Raw genomic sequence first — 16,439 nt, 5'->3', positions numbered from 1 at the left:
TGCACAAGTACATCAATTTCAAATTTTTCAGATTTATCAATATCCACTGTGGACAGCTGTGTGTATGCACTTGTAATAAATACCAATTTTCTCTTATTGTGAATACATTTACAACTTGTTCTATGCATGGTTTCATAAATGAGATGCCAGGTATTAAACAGACCAATACTTTATATAATAACAATTATAGTTTAGTCAAACAATCATTGTACAACCCCGATTCCAAAAAAGTTGGAACAAAGTACAAATTGTAAATAAAAACGGAATGCAATGATGTGGAAATTACAAAATTTCATATTTTATTCAGAATGGAACATAGATGACATGTCAAATGTTTAAACTGAGAAAATGTAGCATTTAAAGAGAAAAATTAGGTGATTTTAAATTTCATGACAACAACATATCTCAAAAAAGTTGGGACAAGGCCATGTTTACCACCAAATGTTTTCTATGGGTGAAAGATCTGGACTGCAGGCTGGCCAGTTCAGTACCCGGACCCTTCTTCTACGCAGCCATGATGCTGTAATTGATGCAGTATGTGGTTTGGCATTGTCATGTTGGAAAATGCAAGGTCTTCCCTGAAAGAGACGTCGTCTGGATGGGAGCATATGTTGCTCTAGAACCTGGATATACCTTTCAGCATTGATGGTGTCTTTCCAGATGTGTAAGCTGCCCATGCCACACGCACTAATGCAACCCCATGCCATCAGAGATGCAGGCTTCTGAACTGAGCGCTGATAACAACTTGGGTCGTCCTTCTCCTCTTTAGTCCGAATGACACGGCGTCCCTGATTTCCATAAAGAAGTTCAAATTTTGATTTGTCTGACCACAGAACAGTTTTCCACTTTGCCACAGTCCATTTTAAATGAGCCTTGGCCCAGAGAAGACGTCTGCGCTTCTGGATCATGTTTAGATACGGCTTCTTCTTTGAACTATAGAGTGTTAGCTGGCAACAGCGGATGGCACGGTGAATTGTGTTCACAGATAATGTTCTCTGGAAATATTCCTGAGCCCATTTTGTGATTTCCAATACAGAAGCATGCCTGTATGTGATGCAGTGCCGTCTAAGGGCCCGAAGATCACGGGCACCCACCCAGTATGGTTTTCTGGCCTTGACCCTTAAGCACAGAGATTCTTCCAGATTCTCTGAATCTTTTGATGATATTATGCACTGTAGATGATGATATGTTCAAACTCTTTGCAATTTTACACTGTCAAACTCCTTTCTGATATTGCTCCACTATTTGTCGGCGCAGAATTAGGGGGATTGGTGATCCTCTTCCCATCTTTAATTCTGAGAGCCGCTGCCACTCCAAGATGCTCTTTTTATACCCAGTCATGTTAATGACCTATTGCCAGTTGACCTAATGAATTGCACTTTGGTCCTCCAGCTGTTCCTTTTTTGTACCTTTAACTTTTCCAGCCTCTTATTGCCCCTGTCCCAACTTTTTTGAGATGTGTTGCTGTCATGAAATTTCAAATGAGCCAATATTTGGCATGAAATTTCAAAATGTCTCACTTTCGACATTTGATATGTTGTCTATGTTCTATTGTGAATACAATATCAGTTTTTGAGATTTGTAAATTATTGCATTCCGTTTTTATTTACAATTTGTACTTTGTCCCAACTTTTTTGGAATCGGGGTTGTAATTGGTTCCATCGCATCTCACTTTAGATATGATCCCGAACCAATGGTGCTTGTATAACGTCATTAGTAACACAATCTCTCTTTGGTTGTACATGAATTAATGCACTGGATGAGACCCAAGTTATGACTTCACATTACCGTAAAGTACTCCCAGCTTCACTGTAATATAATTTTACTGAAAAATGACCATTTATCTGATTTAACTGGTACTGGTTTCCCTGCCTAAACTTTTATTTTTATTATTTTTTTTAATTGCCTGTGCCTGCATTTCCAGATACAGTAGATAAAATGCAACAAAAAGAGCAGAAACACTGACCTGTACAGAGCAACAAAGGGGGGAAAATGTATCTTAGGAATGCAACCTGATATGAATATATTGGTTGGAATGAACATATATGGTGTTCTAAATAGGTATGGATATACAAATACGGATACTGATTATTTGTTAGAAAGCTTGTCATACAGGTTCACATGGTATTTGGTTGAGACAGTAGAGTTCTGGGAAATAAAACCAACTAAATTCAGTAGAAAATACTGTCCCTTTTCCAATCTTGAAATGTAGTTTTCAAATACATCTGAGATGGTTTTTTTTTCCAAAAATGTTTACAGCTCAAGAAAAGCACTTTCCTTTGTGCTCAAATATCTCATTATTTAATGTCTAGAGATTCCTGAATACAGAAATATTTATGTTTGGTTTTCTCTGCAGGGTATTTTGGGTTCTGGTTTGGCTCTTAAAGTTCAGGAGCAGCACAGACAGAAACATTTTGAGAAACGCAGGCACCCTGCAGCTGGACTCATACAAGTAAGTTTTCATCTAGCAACGTACAGAACACACAGTACCAGCTAATCATGCACTGCACTGTTACACACCACACTATAAAGCTATTAGCAGTCACACAAATCACAGTGTAAACCTTGGAACCAGTTATCCACTACACAGGAACTCTGTCAACTAATTGTTAGATTAGATTAGATTAGATTAGATTAGATTAGATTAGATTAGATTAGATTAGATTAGATTAGATTAGATTAGATTCAATTTTATTGTCATTGTGCGGAGTACAGGTACCAAGACAATGAAATCCAGTTAGCATCTAACTAAAGTGCAAAATATAGTACAGTATTATTTACAGATAAGTATCAGAGGTAAGTACTGCAGCATAGTGATGCTACAGTATATGTTACAGTATGTACAGTGATGGACAGTGGGGAGTTACAATATACAAATATTATGTTTGTAAATATTTAAAGGCATATTTATGGAGGGGAAGTGTACAGGATTAGAGAGTATGTAAGGTTGTATGTACAGTTAGCAGTATTGAACACGTACAGTTATTTAAATGTACAGTAATACAATTGAATAAGGTGGAAGTGTGTGCAACAGCAGTATGAACACAGTCATACGCATTATCAGACTGTATCCTTTATGTCATAATTGTGAGACAGCAGTCTGTTGGATTGGCGGGGAGATGGGTGCCACCACTCAGTGTTTGAAAGGGGAGAAACTTGTATTTGTTTAATATAGAGTACCAGTAAAAAGGTTTGGACACAGTTTCTAATTAAATCATTTTCTTAATTTTTATAATTAAAAGACACTTCATGTCTTAAAGTAATAATGGACTGTCATTTCTCTTTCCTTAGTTGAGCAGTTCTTGACATAATATGGATTACTACAGTTGTGGAATAGGGCTGTTTACTGTATTTTTATTATTCACTGTTTGATCTCAGATCCATTAAAAAGGCAAGAAATTGCACTAATTAACTTTTGATGAAACACACCTGTTAATTGAAAAGCATTCCGGGTGACTACCTCATGAAGCTGGTTAAGATAATACCAATAGTGTGTAAAGCATCATCAAGGTAAACAGTGGCTACTTTGAAGAAGCTAAAATATGAAATATTTTAGCTTCATATATCTTTTTATACACTATTTTGTTTACCACATAAGTCCATATGTTATTTCATAGTTTTGATGTAGAAAATAGTAAAAATACAGAAAAACCTATGAATGAGTAGGTGTGTCCAAACGTTTGACTGGCACTGTAATGTGTGTCCAATCATTTACTTCCTGAAGACAAGAATGTATGTTTAGTACAAAACTTGAAACACATGATGGATTAAATTAGGGGCGATCAACCGAAATGAAACCTACGCCATTGATTTATAGAATGCATTTCTGAACTTTTTCAGTCATCAGTTTAATTTTGAATGTCTTGTAGAAATAAATATGTATTTGGACTTGAATTGTAATGTTTGAGATGTTACATCACTCTTTTTGATCACAGTCAGCCTGGCGATACTATGCTACTAATCCAGTCCGAGAAGACCTTACAGCAACATGGAGATTCTACGAAACAGTGATCTCTCTGCCATGTTTCAGGTACATACAGTAAGCTCTGAACACGTGCACACGCACACACTTATTTTCATGCCCATGTAACATGCATCACTTACTGTAGCTTCCTTTATGTTTTGCTATACTTTTTTGTTTTTCCATTATTTCTGTTTGCCATTTTATGATTTATGTTGAATTTGCTTATTTGTTTTATAGTCATTTTGCATTTGAAGTTCCATCTGCAGCTCTCCCAGGAGTTTACAATAAGGTACTGAAAGTGTTTGGACTAAAGGGTTCATATAGATATAGAATATTTGTACTACTATTTAGTATCTGCAGTTACCGTGTTTTATTTGAGTGGAAATATTTTCCTTTTTAAATATAGACAGGTCATAATATTGGTAATTATTATACATACAGGACACTTTTTCGATGGAATAAAAACATGTATTCTATTCCCTTCTAGTGGGTTTATTGATAACATGCAATATTATCATATCGCTTATTCTCTGTGTATTACGGCACTCTACCCAATGGAGAATGAGCATGCAATATTGTTACAATATTGCATGTTGTCAAGAGAACACAACGTCACGCGTCGGAGACGTAAAACTTCCGTGTTAGCGAGTGACAATGACAATTTGTAAACAAACATGGCCTCCAGGGTTGCTTCATTAAAAACAGAAGATTTTGAGAGAATTTTGGCTGCCAGGTAGCTCCATTGTTGATTTTAAAAGTAAATTACACTGGGAAGTAATTAAATTACACAGGGAAAATAATAATAATAAAATATTTGGTTTGACTGCACTAGCGTTGGCCTTTGCTAACACTACACCAGCTGGAAGGTAATTAGACTGCCACACTAACAGCACCGAGTCGTGGGTAAGCTAGTGTTGGCCTTCACTAATGCTTTTGCTATGCCAGCTGGAAGCTAATTGGACTGCCATGGTAACAGCACCAAGTCGCGGGTAAACTAGCGTTGGCCTTCACTAATGCTACTGCTACGCTGGGTGGACACTAACTGGACTGCCGCACTAACAGCACAGAGTTGTGGGTAAGCTAGCATCGGCTTTCACTAATGCTACTGCTACACTGGGTGGAAGCTAACTGGACTGCCATGCTAACAGCACCGAGTCACAGGCAAGCTAGCGTCGGCCTTTGCTAACGCTACTGCTATACCGGGTGGAAGCTAACGGGACTGCCGTGCTAACAGCACCGAGTCGCGGGTAAGCTAGCATTGGCCTTTGAGAATGCTGATATGAAGAGTGTGTATGTATAATAATAATAATAATAATAATAATAATAATAATAATGGCTTGCTTTCATGGTCTATCAGATATATTCCATTCAGCTAGCATGATATTGAACAAGTTGAAGATCAGTTCAGTATCATGCTAGCTGAATGGAATATATCTGATAGAACACTCAAAGTCAGCCAATATTATTTAAGTATATAATGAGAAATAATGCAAATAATTACAGAGGGTGGTGGTACCTCAATGGTTAAGATGTTAGAATTCTGGTCATGAGTTCAAATCCCAGCACCAACAATGTACTTTAGTAGTGCTTTATTTTACAGTATTTAATAGGTAAATATGTATTAATTACAAGTGGCACAATTGTAACATTGTGCAGATCAAAACTCCATCATACATTCATTACTGAGCATGCCGTACCATTAAGGGTAGTGTGGAAAATAGTACAGAACTACAACCGATCGTTGGATGTCGATTATGCACACAGAGAAGTGCACACAAAACAATCAGCCATTTTTTTTTCTTTTTCCCTTTTTTTTATTTTTCAATTCGTCATAGTAGCCGTGATAATGATGACTATGGTATGGTATATGGTTACTATTGTTCAACTATACTTGTAAGATATTAAAAAATGGTAATGATTTTATGAGCTCTGCATCAATTGCAGTTCATCCTTACAAGTGTGTGCATATCTTTTCTTTCTCAGTGCGCCACCTTTTGCTACCCTTAACAGTCTGAGACCCACTGAAACGTGCTGTAATTTATAAGACTAACAGATGTTGTAATTGAAGTTGTAATGTAGGTCGCACTTATGATTTCTCATAGCCTTGCAAACAGAAGCAGCATGTACACTCTGTGAAAACTATGCCAAAACAAAATGAGCGCAAACTGATTTTGTGATTTTTTTAAAAATCATTTTATATTTTATTGTCACAAATATCTTCAGCAAGAGTGATTCTCTGCTGTTTTTTTCAAGCAGACAGAGAAAGTGATATGCTTGTATATTTATGTAATGAAGTCATATTTGCATGCATGCATTTAGAGAAACAAGGATGTTACTTCTGTACCAGGTATCCACTGTGATAAAGCACTTTTCTGATTATGCTTATATATAAATTCCTTTATGTGCTTGTGTGTGTGTTGAACTATAAGCAGAAAGTGGCTTGCTTGCTAACTCCGATAATGTTTTCTTTCATCCAAAGGAAAGAAAATTTGGAAGTGATTGCAAGGTAAGATTAATTTCTCTTTCCTTGGCTCCTTATAGCTGGTATGAAGCATGAGATTAATGTACCTCTATAATGTGTTTCTTTAAATAACTCCCAATAACTGATACCATTATTCTGCAACTGCAGTGTTATATGTGTGCTGTAGTGAAGAGCCCATCCTTCTGTGTAATTAGTACAGTCATTAGGGTGTGCAGGCCATTGCAATATATGACATATATGAATTGTGGTCCACTGAAAAATGATGGTGCAGAGAGACGGAGGGTGTGTCTATTTTAGTCATGGATTGATGAGAAATCTCAGGAGTAGTATAAAGTGGATGATAAATGATCTGAGAAGTAAAGTGTCAATGTAAGGAGTGTGTGTGTTGCACTGCGGGGAAGAGATTTCATATAGTAGATGTCCTTGACACAGATACTGACTTACACCTGCATATAGATTATGTGCAGTGGATTGTGTGAAGTGTGTGGAAGAGAGAGAGAGACAGAGACATGGGAGGAGTGTGTAGAGTTCTGCATGGTCGAATTGCCTCACCTTTGTGTTGTAATCCATGTTCTCTTAATGATCAAGTTACTCCTCTCTCTCTCTCTCTCTCTCTCTCACACACACGGAACCTGGGAAGTCTGGGAACTTGTAGTCTGACATTATCACTGTCCACTAATGGAGAAACTAGAGCAACACACACACACACACACACACACACACACTTTTGAATGTCACATTTACTTTGTCATTATTTATTAATGTCCATTTGATAATTTATTCTTTCATTCCTACATTTATTCATTCAGTGTGAATGAGTTACAGGTGACTGCTTTCTGTTTATTCTCTTCCTGTTTTTCTTCATTCTTCTTTCAGTGGCAGTTCTCTTATATACCCACTCCACACACACACACATCAAAGTCCACCATTTGTCTATAGATGATTCAAGCTCCGTGAGAAGTGATTGTGTGGGGTGTGTGTGTGTGTGTGTGTGTGTGTGTGTGTGTGTGTGTGTGTGTGTGTGTGTGAGCGAGCGCACGGGGGTGTGTGTGGGAAAGTGTCTTCGCAAACTGCATGGTAATCAGTTGTAATTCTGTCTGATCTGTCTCAGAAGACAATCTGTGTCTCCTTAAAGCTTCTCTCACCAGTGCAATCTTCTGCCTTTCACAGCACTCAGGAGAGATCAATGTGTGTGTGTGTGTGTGTGTGTGTGTGTGTGTGTGTGTGTGTGTGTGTGTGTGTGCGCGCGCACGCATGTGTGAGTTGTTTCAGGGTATTTTCTCTGAGAAGAGTGTCTGGTTTCTCCTGCAGGCCATGTGTATAAATGTTCTTGTGTGAGAGAGTTGTGCTGAAGGATTAACCAATTTTTAAAGGTCTGTGAAATGATCAAGGCCAACTAATACCCAGATTTTTCCTAACAGTTGTAGTCCATGTGATCATTTTGACATTTAAAAAGAATATCTCTCTCTCTCTCTCTCTCTCTCTCTCTCTCTCTCTCGTGTATAGAAATATCTGTACAGTAATAGTATGAGTCTACATTTAAATGAAAGATATCGTCAGTGATTTAGGTGAAGCTGTTTTGGATCATTTGATTAATTCATACAAATACAGCCCCTCCCTTTAGTGTTTCCTTGAAAGTCACACCCTAACCCCCTGAAGGAGGATCCTGAGGCGATATTTTATTGGCAGCTGCAAGAATTTCCAAAGCCAACTCAGTCAAACCAAGTAGATGTTTACTGTTATATCAACCATATACAATGTTCAGTAAAGAGTGAGAGGAAATAACATTGCTACTGGACTTGCACACATTACATATGAAGTGCTGACAGACATAAGAAATGAGAATAAACAAAGGATGCAGGGAGGACATGATGTGGAACCAGAGCTGTGAGTAATGGGGACTCAGTAAAAGCGGGAATGCTCAAATCACAGAAACATTTAACATTACAACTGGTGACAAAACATTGTTAAACTTTTCTTAATTAAAAGGATTATGCCACCTTTAAATACATGGCATCACTGTACAGAAATGAATATCAATACATGTATATAAATGAATAAACATTACAATGGGGACAGCACGGTGGTGTAGTGGTTAGCGCTGTCGCCTCACAACAAGAAGGTCTGGGTTCGAGCCCTGTGGCCGGCGAGGGCCTTTCTGTGTGGAGTTTCCATGTTCTCCCCGTGTCCGCGTGGGTTTCCTCCGGGTGCTCCGGTTTCCCCAACAGTCCAAAGACATACAAGTTAGGTTAACTGGTGACTCTAAATTGACCGTAGATGTGAGTGTGAATGGTTGTCTGTGTCTATGTGTCAGGCCTGTGATGACCTGGCGACTTGTCCAGGGTGTACCCTGCCTTTCGCCCATAGTCAATTGGGATAGGCTCCAGCTTGCGACCTGTAGAACAGGATAAAGCGGCTAGAGATGATGAGATGAATGAGATACCCAGAGAAAAGGCGAGATTAAAGAATAGACAAGAACGCGCCAGGCCAACTTTTTACATTAGTAGCAGTGGTGCTCCGTACTAAAAACTTTAGGATTACCAGCACAAAATTTAGGTGCACCACTTAAATTGATATGCAGCATAGCACAACATGTTTTCTTGCTACATGAAGCCTTTAGCCTCCGCCATATTGGTCAGATTTTTTTTTTTGCTCCCACCTCTCTAGAAAATGACACATACCAAACATATCACATGCTGAACTGATTGGTTCTTGTGTGGTTCATATTTGCATAAAATTGAGAATTCACCATCTTAATTTCACTTACCTCTGCAAATTTGCTTCTATTGGTCTAGTGAGTGTGATATCATATCAAGCAGTGGCTTGATAAATCAGTGAAAACAACCCGGCAGAGACATCGACTGTATAAATGTATAAATAATTATACAGTCGATGGGCGGAGATAATAACTAAATATGTTGTTCGCTTTTGCATATGATACACCTTTTTAATACAACCCCGATTCCAAAAAAGTTGGGACAAAGTACAAATTGTAAATAAAAACGGAATGCAATGATGTGGAAGTTTCAAAATTCCATATTTTATTCAGAATAGAACATAGATGACATATCAAATGTTTAAACTGAGAAAATGTATCATTTAAAGAGAAAAATTAGGTGATTTTAAATTTCATAACAACAACACATCTCAAAAAAGTTGGGACAAGGCCATGTTTACCACTGTGAGACATCCCCTTTTCTCTTTACAACAGTCTGTAAATGTCTGGGGACTGAGGAGACAAGTTGCTCAAGTTTAGGGATAGGAATGTTAACCCATTCTTGTCTAATGTAGGATTCTAGTTGCTCAACTGTCTTAGGTCTTTTTTGTCATATCTTCCGTTTTAGGATGCGCCAAATGTTTTCTATGGGTGAAAGATCTGGACTGCAGGCTGGCCAGTTCAGTACCCGGACCCTTCTTCTATGCAGCCATGATGCTGTAATTGATGCAGTATGTGGTTTGGCATTGTCATGTTGGAAAATGCAAGGTCTTCCCTGAAAGAGACGTCGTCTGGATGGGAGCGTATGTTGCTCTAGAACCTGGATATAACTTTCAGCATTGATGGTGTCTTTCCAGATGTGTAAGCTGCCCATGCCACATGCACTAATGCAACCCCATACCATCAGAGGTGCAGGCTTCTGAACTGAGCGCTGATGATAACTTGGGTCGTCCTTCTCCTCTTTAGTCCGAATGACACGGCGTCCCTGATTTCCATAAAGAAGTTCAAATTTTGATTTGTCTGACCACAGAACAGTTTTCCACTTTGCCACAGTCCATTTTAAATGAGCCTTGGCCCAGAGAAGATGTCTGCGCTTCTGGATCATGTTTAGATACGGCTTCTTCTTTGAACTATAGAGTTTTAGCTGGCAACAGCGGATGGCACGGTGAATTGTGTTCACAGATAATGTTCTCTGGAAATATTCCTGAGCCCATTTTGTGATTTCCAATACAGAAGCATGCCTGTATGTGATGCAGTGCTGTCTAAGGGCCCGAAGATCACGGGCACCCAGTATGGTTTTCCGGCCTTGACCCTTACGCACAGAGATTCTTCCAGATTCTCTGAATCTTTTGATGATATTATGCACTGTAGATGATGATCCGTTCAAATTCTTTGCAATTTTACACTGTCGAACTCCTTTCTGATATTGCTCCACTATTTGTTGGCGCAGAATTAGGGGGATTGGTGATCCTCTTCCCATCTTTACTTCTGAGAGCCGCTGCCACTCCAAGATGCTCTTTTTATACCCAGTCATGTTAATGACCTATTGCCAATTGACCTAATGAGTTGCAATTTGGTCCTCCAGCTGTTCCTTTTTTGTACCTTTAACTTTTCCAGCCTCTTACTGTATTGCCCCTGTCCCAACTTTTCTGAGATGTGTTGCTGTCATGAAATTTCAAATGAGCCAATATTTGGCATGAAATTTCAAAATGTCTCACTTTCGACATTTGATGTGTTGTCTATGTTCTATTGTGAATACAATATCAGTTTCTGAGATTTGTAAATTATTGCATTCCGTTTTTATTTACAATTTGTACTTTGTCCCAACTTTTTTGGAATCGGGGTTGTAATAACAATAACAAATGAGATACAGAATTGCTGAATTTAAATGAACATTTATTTAACAATGTTGTCTGCATTGTTTGCAGGTATATTTGCACTCTGTCTGCAGTGGATTTAGATTAAAAAAAAAAAGAGTATCAACTTAATAAATGTTCACAGGTAGGCCTAATAAAAAAGCAACCTTAAAAAACCTTTATAGGGTTTATGGAACTTAGTTGGAGCTAATGAAATCTGCATAGCATTTTTGTGTGTGTGTGTGTGTGTGTGTGTGTGTGTGTGTGTGTGTGTGTGTGTTATTTAGTGAGCTAGTGATTGTTCATGTTAGTTAACTAGCTACATAGCTCACTAACTAACTAGATTCAACTAGCTTCAGATGACTAGCATGATGGGGTAATGAGCTGAAAATCTTGCTGTTATGGTCACACTATCTTCTTTACTGTTCATAGATGTGACTTGCTGTAGGTCGAGTTGCCTTGCAACGCCATCATGCAATGCCACTTCCGGTTATTAACTGACCAGATGAATTTTGCCCCATACAGTGTGAAGTGAAGTTCGCTGCAGTGGAAACAAACTGTTAGTTCTCCACTCTAATTATGCTCCATCTCACGTGTGCATGCACGGACACGATTCTCGATTCTCGGACACGACGGCAGCAAAGAACAATCCCCCCCTCCCCCATACGACACAAGGAAGAAACCTCAAGAGTAATACCAAAAGTAATTTGTTATCAGGGGAAAAAACTAGAGAAATTTCTTAATGTACAACCCCGATTCCAAAAAAGTTGGGACGGGGCAATAAGAGGCTGGAAAAGTTAAAGGTACAAAAAAGGAACAGCTGGAGGACCAAATTGCAACTCATTACAGGTAGGTCAATTGGCAATAGGTCATTAACATGACGGGGTATAAAAAGAGCATCTTGGAGTGGCAGCGACTCTCAGAAGTAAAGATGGGAAGAGGATCACCAATCCCCCTAATTCTGCGCCGACAAATAGTGGAGCAACATCAGAAAGGAGTTAGACAGTGTAAAATTGCAAAGAGTTTGAACATATCATCATCTACAGTGCATATTATCATCAAAAGATTCAGAGAATCTGGAAGAATCTCTGTGCGTAAGGCTCAAGGCCTGAAAACCCTACTGGGTGCCTGTGATCTTCAGGCCCTTAGACGGCACTGCATCACATACAGGCATGCTTCTGTATTGGAAATCACAAAATGGGCTCAGGAATATTTCCAGAGAACATTATCTGTGAACACAATTCACCGTGCCATCCGCCGTTGCCAGCTAAAACTCTATAGTTCAAAGAAGAAGCCATATCTAAACATGATCCAGAAGCGCAGACATCTTCTCTGGGCCAAGGCTCATTTAAAATGGACTGTGGCAAAGTGGAAAACTGTTCTGTGGTCAGACATCAAAATTTGAAGTTCTTTATGGAAATCAGGGACGCCATGTCATTCGGACTAAAGAGGAGAAGGACGACATAAGTTGTTATCAGCGCTCAGTTCAGAAGCCTGCATCTCTGATGGTATGGGGTTGCATTAGTGCGTGTGGCATGGGCAGCTTACACATCTGGAAAGACACCATCAATGCTGAAAGTTATATCCAGGTTCTAGAGCAACATATGCTCCCATCCAGATGACGTCTCTTTCAGGGAAGACCTTGCATTTTCCAACATGACAATGCCAAACCACATAATGCATCAATTACAGCATCATGGCTGCATAGAAAAAGGGTCCGGGTACTGAACTGGCCAGCCTGCAGTCCAGATCTTTCACCCATAGAAAACATTTGGCGCATCCTAAAACGGAAGATACGACAAAAAAGACCTAAGACAGTTGAGCAACTAGAATCCTACATTAGACAAGAATGGGTTAATGTTCCTATCCCTAAACTTGAGCAACTTGTCTCCTCAGTCCCCAGACGTTTACAGACTGTTGTAAAGAGAAAAGGGGATGTCTCACAGTGGTAAACATGGCCTTGTCCCAACTTTTTTGAGATGTGTTGTTGTCATGAAATTTAAAATCACCTAATTTTTCTCTTTAAATGATACATTTTCTCAGTTTAAACATTTGATATGTCATCTATGTTCTATTCTGAATAAAATATGGAATTTTGAAACTTCCACATCATTCCATTCCGTTTTTATTTACAATTTGTACTTCGTCCCAACTTTTTTGGAATTGGGGTTGTAGAAGGAAAAGTGGGGAAACAACATTCAGCCGGACTCAGTGTCGAAAGGAGAGGTCAAAAGCTCGATGGTATGCTCACTTCATTTCCACGAAGGTAAGAATTTAAAAATATACAGTATATATTTCACAACTGCAGCGTGGTGCTCATTCTTATACAGTGAAGTGAACACGAGCATCAACACAGTAGCTCTGCAAAGCCTAAACTTCACGGAGACTTAAGTGCATTTACATTCAGGAATCCTTCGGTGCATGTTGTGCACGTGCTTGGGACCCAGGCATTATGGGAAACACCTGATGATGATTTGAGTGCAGTCAGCACATGCATTTAAGGTCACAGAAGCTTTGCGAAGTATTATCATTAGTACTGTCACATTTGTTTCTAGCCATGTTTATGACTGCTTTTGGTTTCGTTTGTATTTTGTTTTTGTAAATATCACACCTGCTAATAAACACCCTTCACTTAGACCCATCTACCGTCATATAACTGACAGAATACTTCCCAAAGTCTCTGTGAAAACAGTGTGCTGATTGCACTCAAATCAGCGTCAGGTGTCATTATGGGAACATAAAGACTGGGTCCCAAGCACGTGCACAACATGCGCTGAAGGATCCCTGAATGTAAATGCACCTTAAGTCCTGGTGAAGTTTATGCTGTTCAGAGCTGCTGTGTTGATGCTCATGTTCACATCACTGTATAAGAATGAGCAACGTGCTGCAGTTGTGAAATAACTTTTTTTAAAATTCTTACCTTTGTGGAAAGAAGTGAGCATACCATATACCGGTACCTCTCCTTTCAACACCGAGTCCTGCTGAATGTTTTTCCCCCATTTTTCCTTTCTATGTTTAGAAATTTCTCAAAAATTTTTCCCCAATAATGAATTACTTTTGGAAAGTTTAAAAAAAAATCTGATGTCATTGTTTCACTTGAAACGATTTGCTTATCCAAAAATTCAGCAAAACCTTCGCATACTGATCAATAACAACTAACTCAGCTGAATGAAGCACTGAAGCATGCCCCCTGTCATGGCGCCCTTGTTACCGTTGCTATAGGGTCACATAACAGTGCAAAGCCTCTATTGAGGATGAGAATCACTCAACATTCTTCACAATTAAGAGTAGGAATCCTTAAAAATATGATTGCAGGTCCCTATTCTCTCTACTACAGAATATTTACTTCTTTCTGTGCTGATTTTTCTCTTGCACTTTCTCTGTCTCACCTTCTTTTCATGAGCATACCAGAGCAGAGGAAACATTACCAGGCCCTGCAGTAGGAGATTAAACAGTGCTGTGTCTCTCTGTGTCTCAGTCAGAAGCTGACTCTGTTGGATCGTGTGCGGCTGCCCACACCAAGGCCATCTTCAGTGAGAGGCTGGCTTATGATGCCTGCTGGGAATCCTGGAAGTGGAGCAGGGAATGGTGGACCAGCAGAGGTGGCTGAAGAGAGTCCATCTAAAGAAGCAAAACCTGCTGGCTTCAGCAACAGAGAGAGATTCAGAACTGCATTCAGAATGAAAGCCTACTCTCTGAGACAGAGTTCAGAGGGTATATACACACACACACACACACACACACACACACACACACACACACACACACAATTTCTGGAGCATGTAGACAGCCCTGCAGCACAAACTGTATGTCTCTTCAGAAACTGCTTTTTAAAACTTAGTAAAAAAATGTATCCTAAAAAGCTTATAAGTTTAAAGTTTCAACAGTTCATCAGTTAGAGCCAAACGTTTATAATACTGTTTAAAACCAATGTTTAAAACCACTGTGCTTCATATTTCAATTTATTGTGAAACAAATTTAATTGAAAATTCATTTTCATCTTGTATGAATTTTGGTACATTTAAGATAATGCTTTTTTTTTTTTTCAAAAAGTTAATAGTGGTAGTTAAAATTACCAACAGCCAGTTATACATTTCCAATGAGCCACGGTTCTGTTTGTCAGGGTGCAAGCACTTACAGATGCGGGCACAGGGGAGAGCAGATGCTTTGCAAACTGGAAACCAAATCGTAATCGGCAAACTAAAGATGTAGTCAGGGTCGGGCAAGGGTCGGTCGATGTGCAAACAGTATTTCAGAGGTCAGGTGAGAATACAAAGTCAAATGAACAATGGAAAGCAGGGTCAAAGTCACCGGGAGTCAGAAACAATAAACAAGGCTTGGTATGATCAGACACAAGGACACAGAACGATACTTTGCAACTGGAGTAAGTGTTTGCTGAGCTTATATAGAGGGGTGATTACTGGGATAATGGGAAACAAGTGCACTTCCCAGTATTTGGGAAATGAGCGGCGCTGTGGCCCTTGGGAAATGGAGTCCGGAATGGGCATATTTGGAGGCTGCTCCGAACTTGGCTTTTCGGCACTATTACTGACAGAAGCCCCCCCCCTTTTTGGGATGGCCTCCCAAGCAGTCTCCTTTTTGGGATGGCCTCTTCTTCTGGGTGCTGGCTTGTCAGGGTGTTCTGTGTGAAACTCTTGGGTGAGGAGTAGGTCTAAGATGTCCTTAGAGTTAACCCAGCTGCGTTCTGCTGGGCCATACCCCTCCCAGTCTACCAGATACTCCAGCTGACCTTATTTACATCAGGAATTGAGGACCTTGTGCACCTGGTATATTGGGTCTCTCTCAACTTCTAGAGGGGGAAGGCGGTTTGTTGGTATTTGTTGCCAAGGGACTCTGGATGGCGGGCTTAACCCTCTGGGGTCTGAGGGTATTTTCTGGCACCCTAATGATTTTGGCATGCTCTGATTTTGTTGTCAATTTCAAGAAATCTAAGCAGTATTTTCAAAGTCGTATGACTTTTTTGTATTCGGCACAAATTCAGCTACAATAATATGTCTGTAATACGTACCGGTATGTCATGATTGTACTTTTAAAAAATAACATAAGTGAAGATGTTGTAAAAAGCAGTTTTAGAACTGTGTTGGAATGTGTGGACATGACCTAACCCATTGTGACGAACCGTTTTGGTCACTTAAGGTGATTCTGTTCAGTCTTAGGAATGTATCAAGCACAAAAACTTAAATTCACTCCATTGATTTGGACAATCAACTGGCCATCAAAAAATGTACGTCCTATTGTTTTGGGATAAAGGGTTGGCAGTGGGAGGGGTATTCAATGAGAAGGGTAAAAATTTTCTTTCCATTCAATAAGAAGAGTGAAAACCCCTCCCACTGCCAACTCTTAATCACATCAGGTCAAGTCAGAATGGGTAAGGCAATGTTTTTTCACGCATTCCAACAC

At 39.4% G+C, this 16,439-nt stretch overlaps 1 protein-coding gene across 1 annotated transcript in view; it reads left to right on the top strand.

Moving 5' to 3' along the window:
* The window catches only part of kcnq3 (potassium voltage-gated channel, KQT-like subfamily, member 3), a 146,043-nt gene that overhangs the window by 116,997 nt on the left and 12,607 nt on the right, over positions 1-16,439 (top strand). Inside the window, exons 7-10 of the mRNA XM_060905948.1 lie at positions 2,357-2,452; positions 3,936-4,030; positions 6,444-6,470; positions 14,497-14,732. Coding sequence (XP_060761931.1) covers positions 2,357-2,452; positions 3,936-4,030; positions 6,444-6,470; positions 14,497-14,732 — 454 coding nt within the window. The remainder of the gene's footprint in view (positions 1-2,356; positions 2,453-3,935; positions 4,031-6,443; positions 6,471-14,496; positions 14,733-16,439) is intronic.

The sequence above is a fragment of the Neoarius graeffei genome, chromosome 23 (genome assembly GCF_027579695.1).
Source record: "Neoarius graeffei isolate fNeoGra1 chromosome 23, fNeoGra1.pri, whole genome shotgun sequence".
In the NCBI taxonomy this organism is placed as follows: domain Eukaryota; kingdom Metazoa; phylum Chordata; class Actinopteri; order Siluriformes; family Ariidae; genus Neoarius; species Neoarius graeffei.
This window is presented reverse-complemented; position numbering and strand designations above follow the sequence as displayed.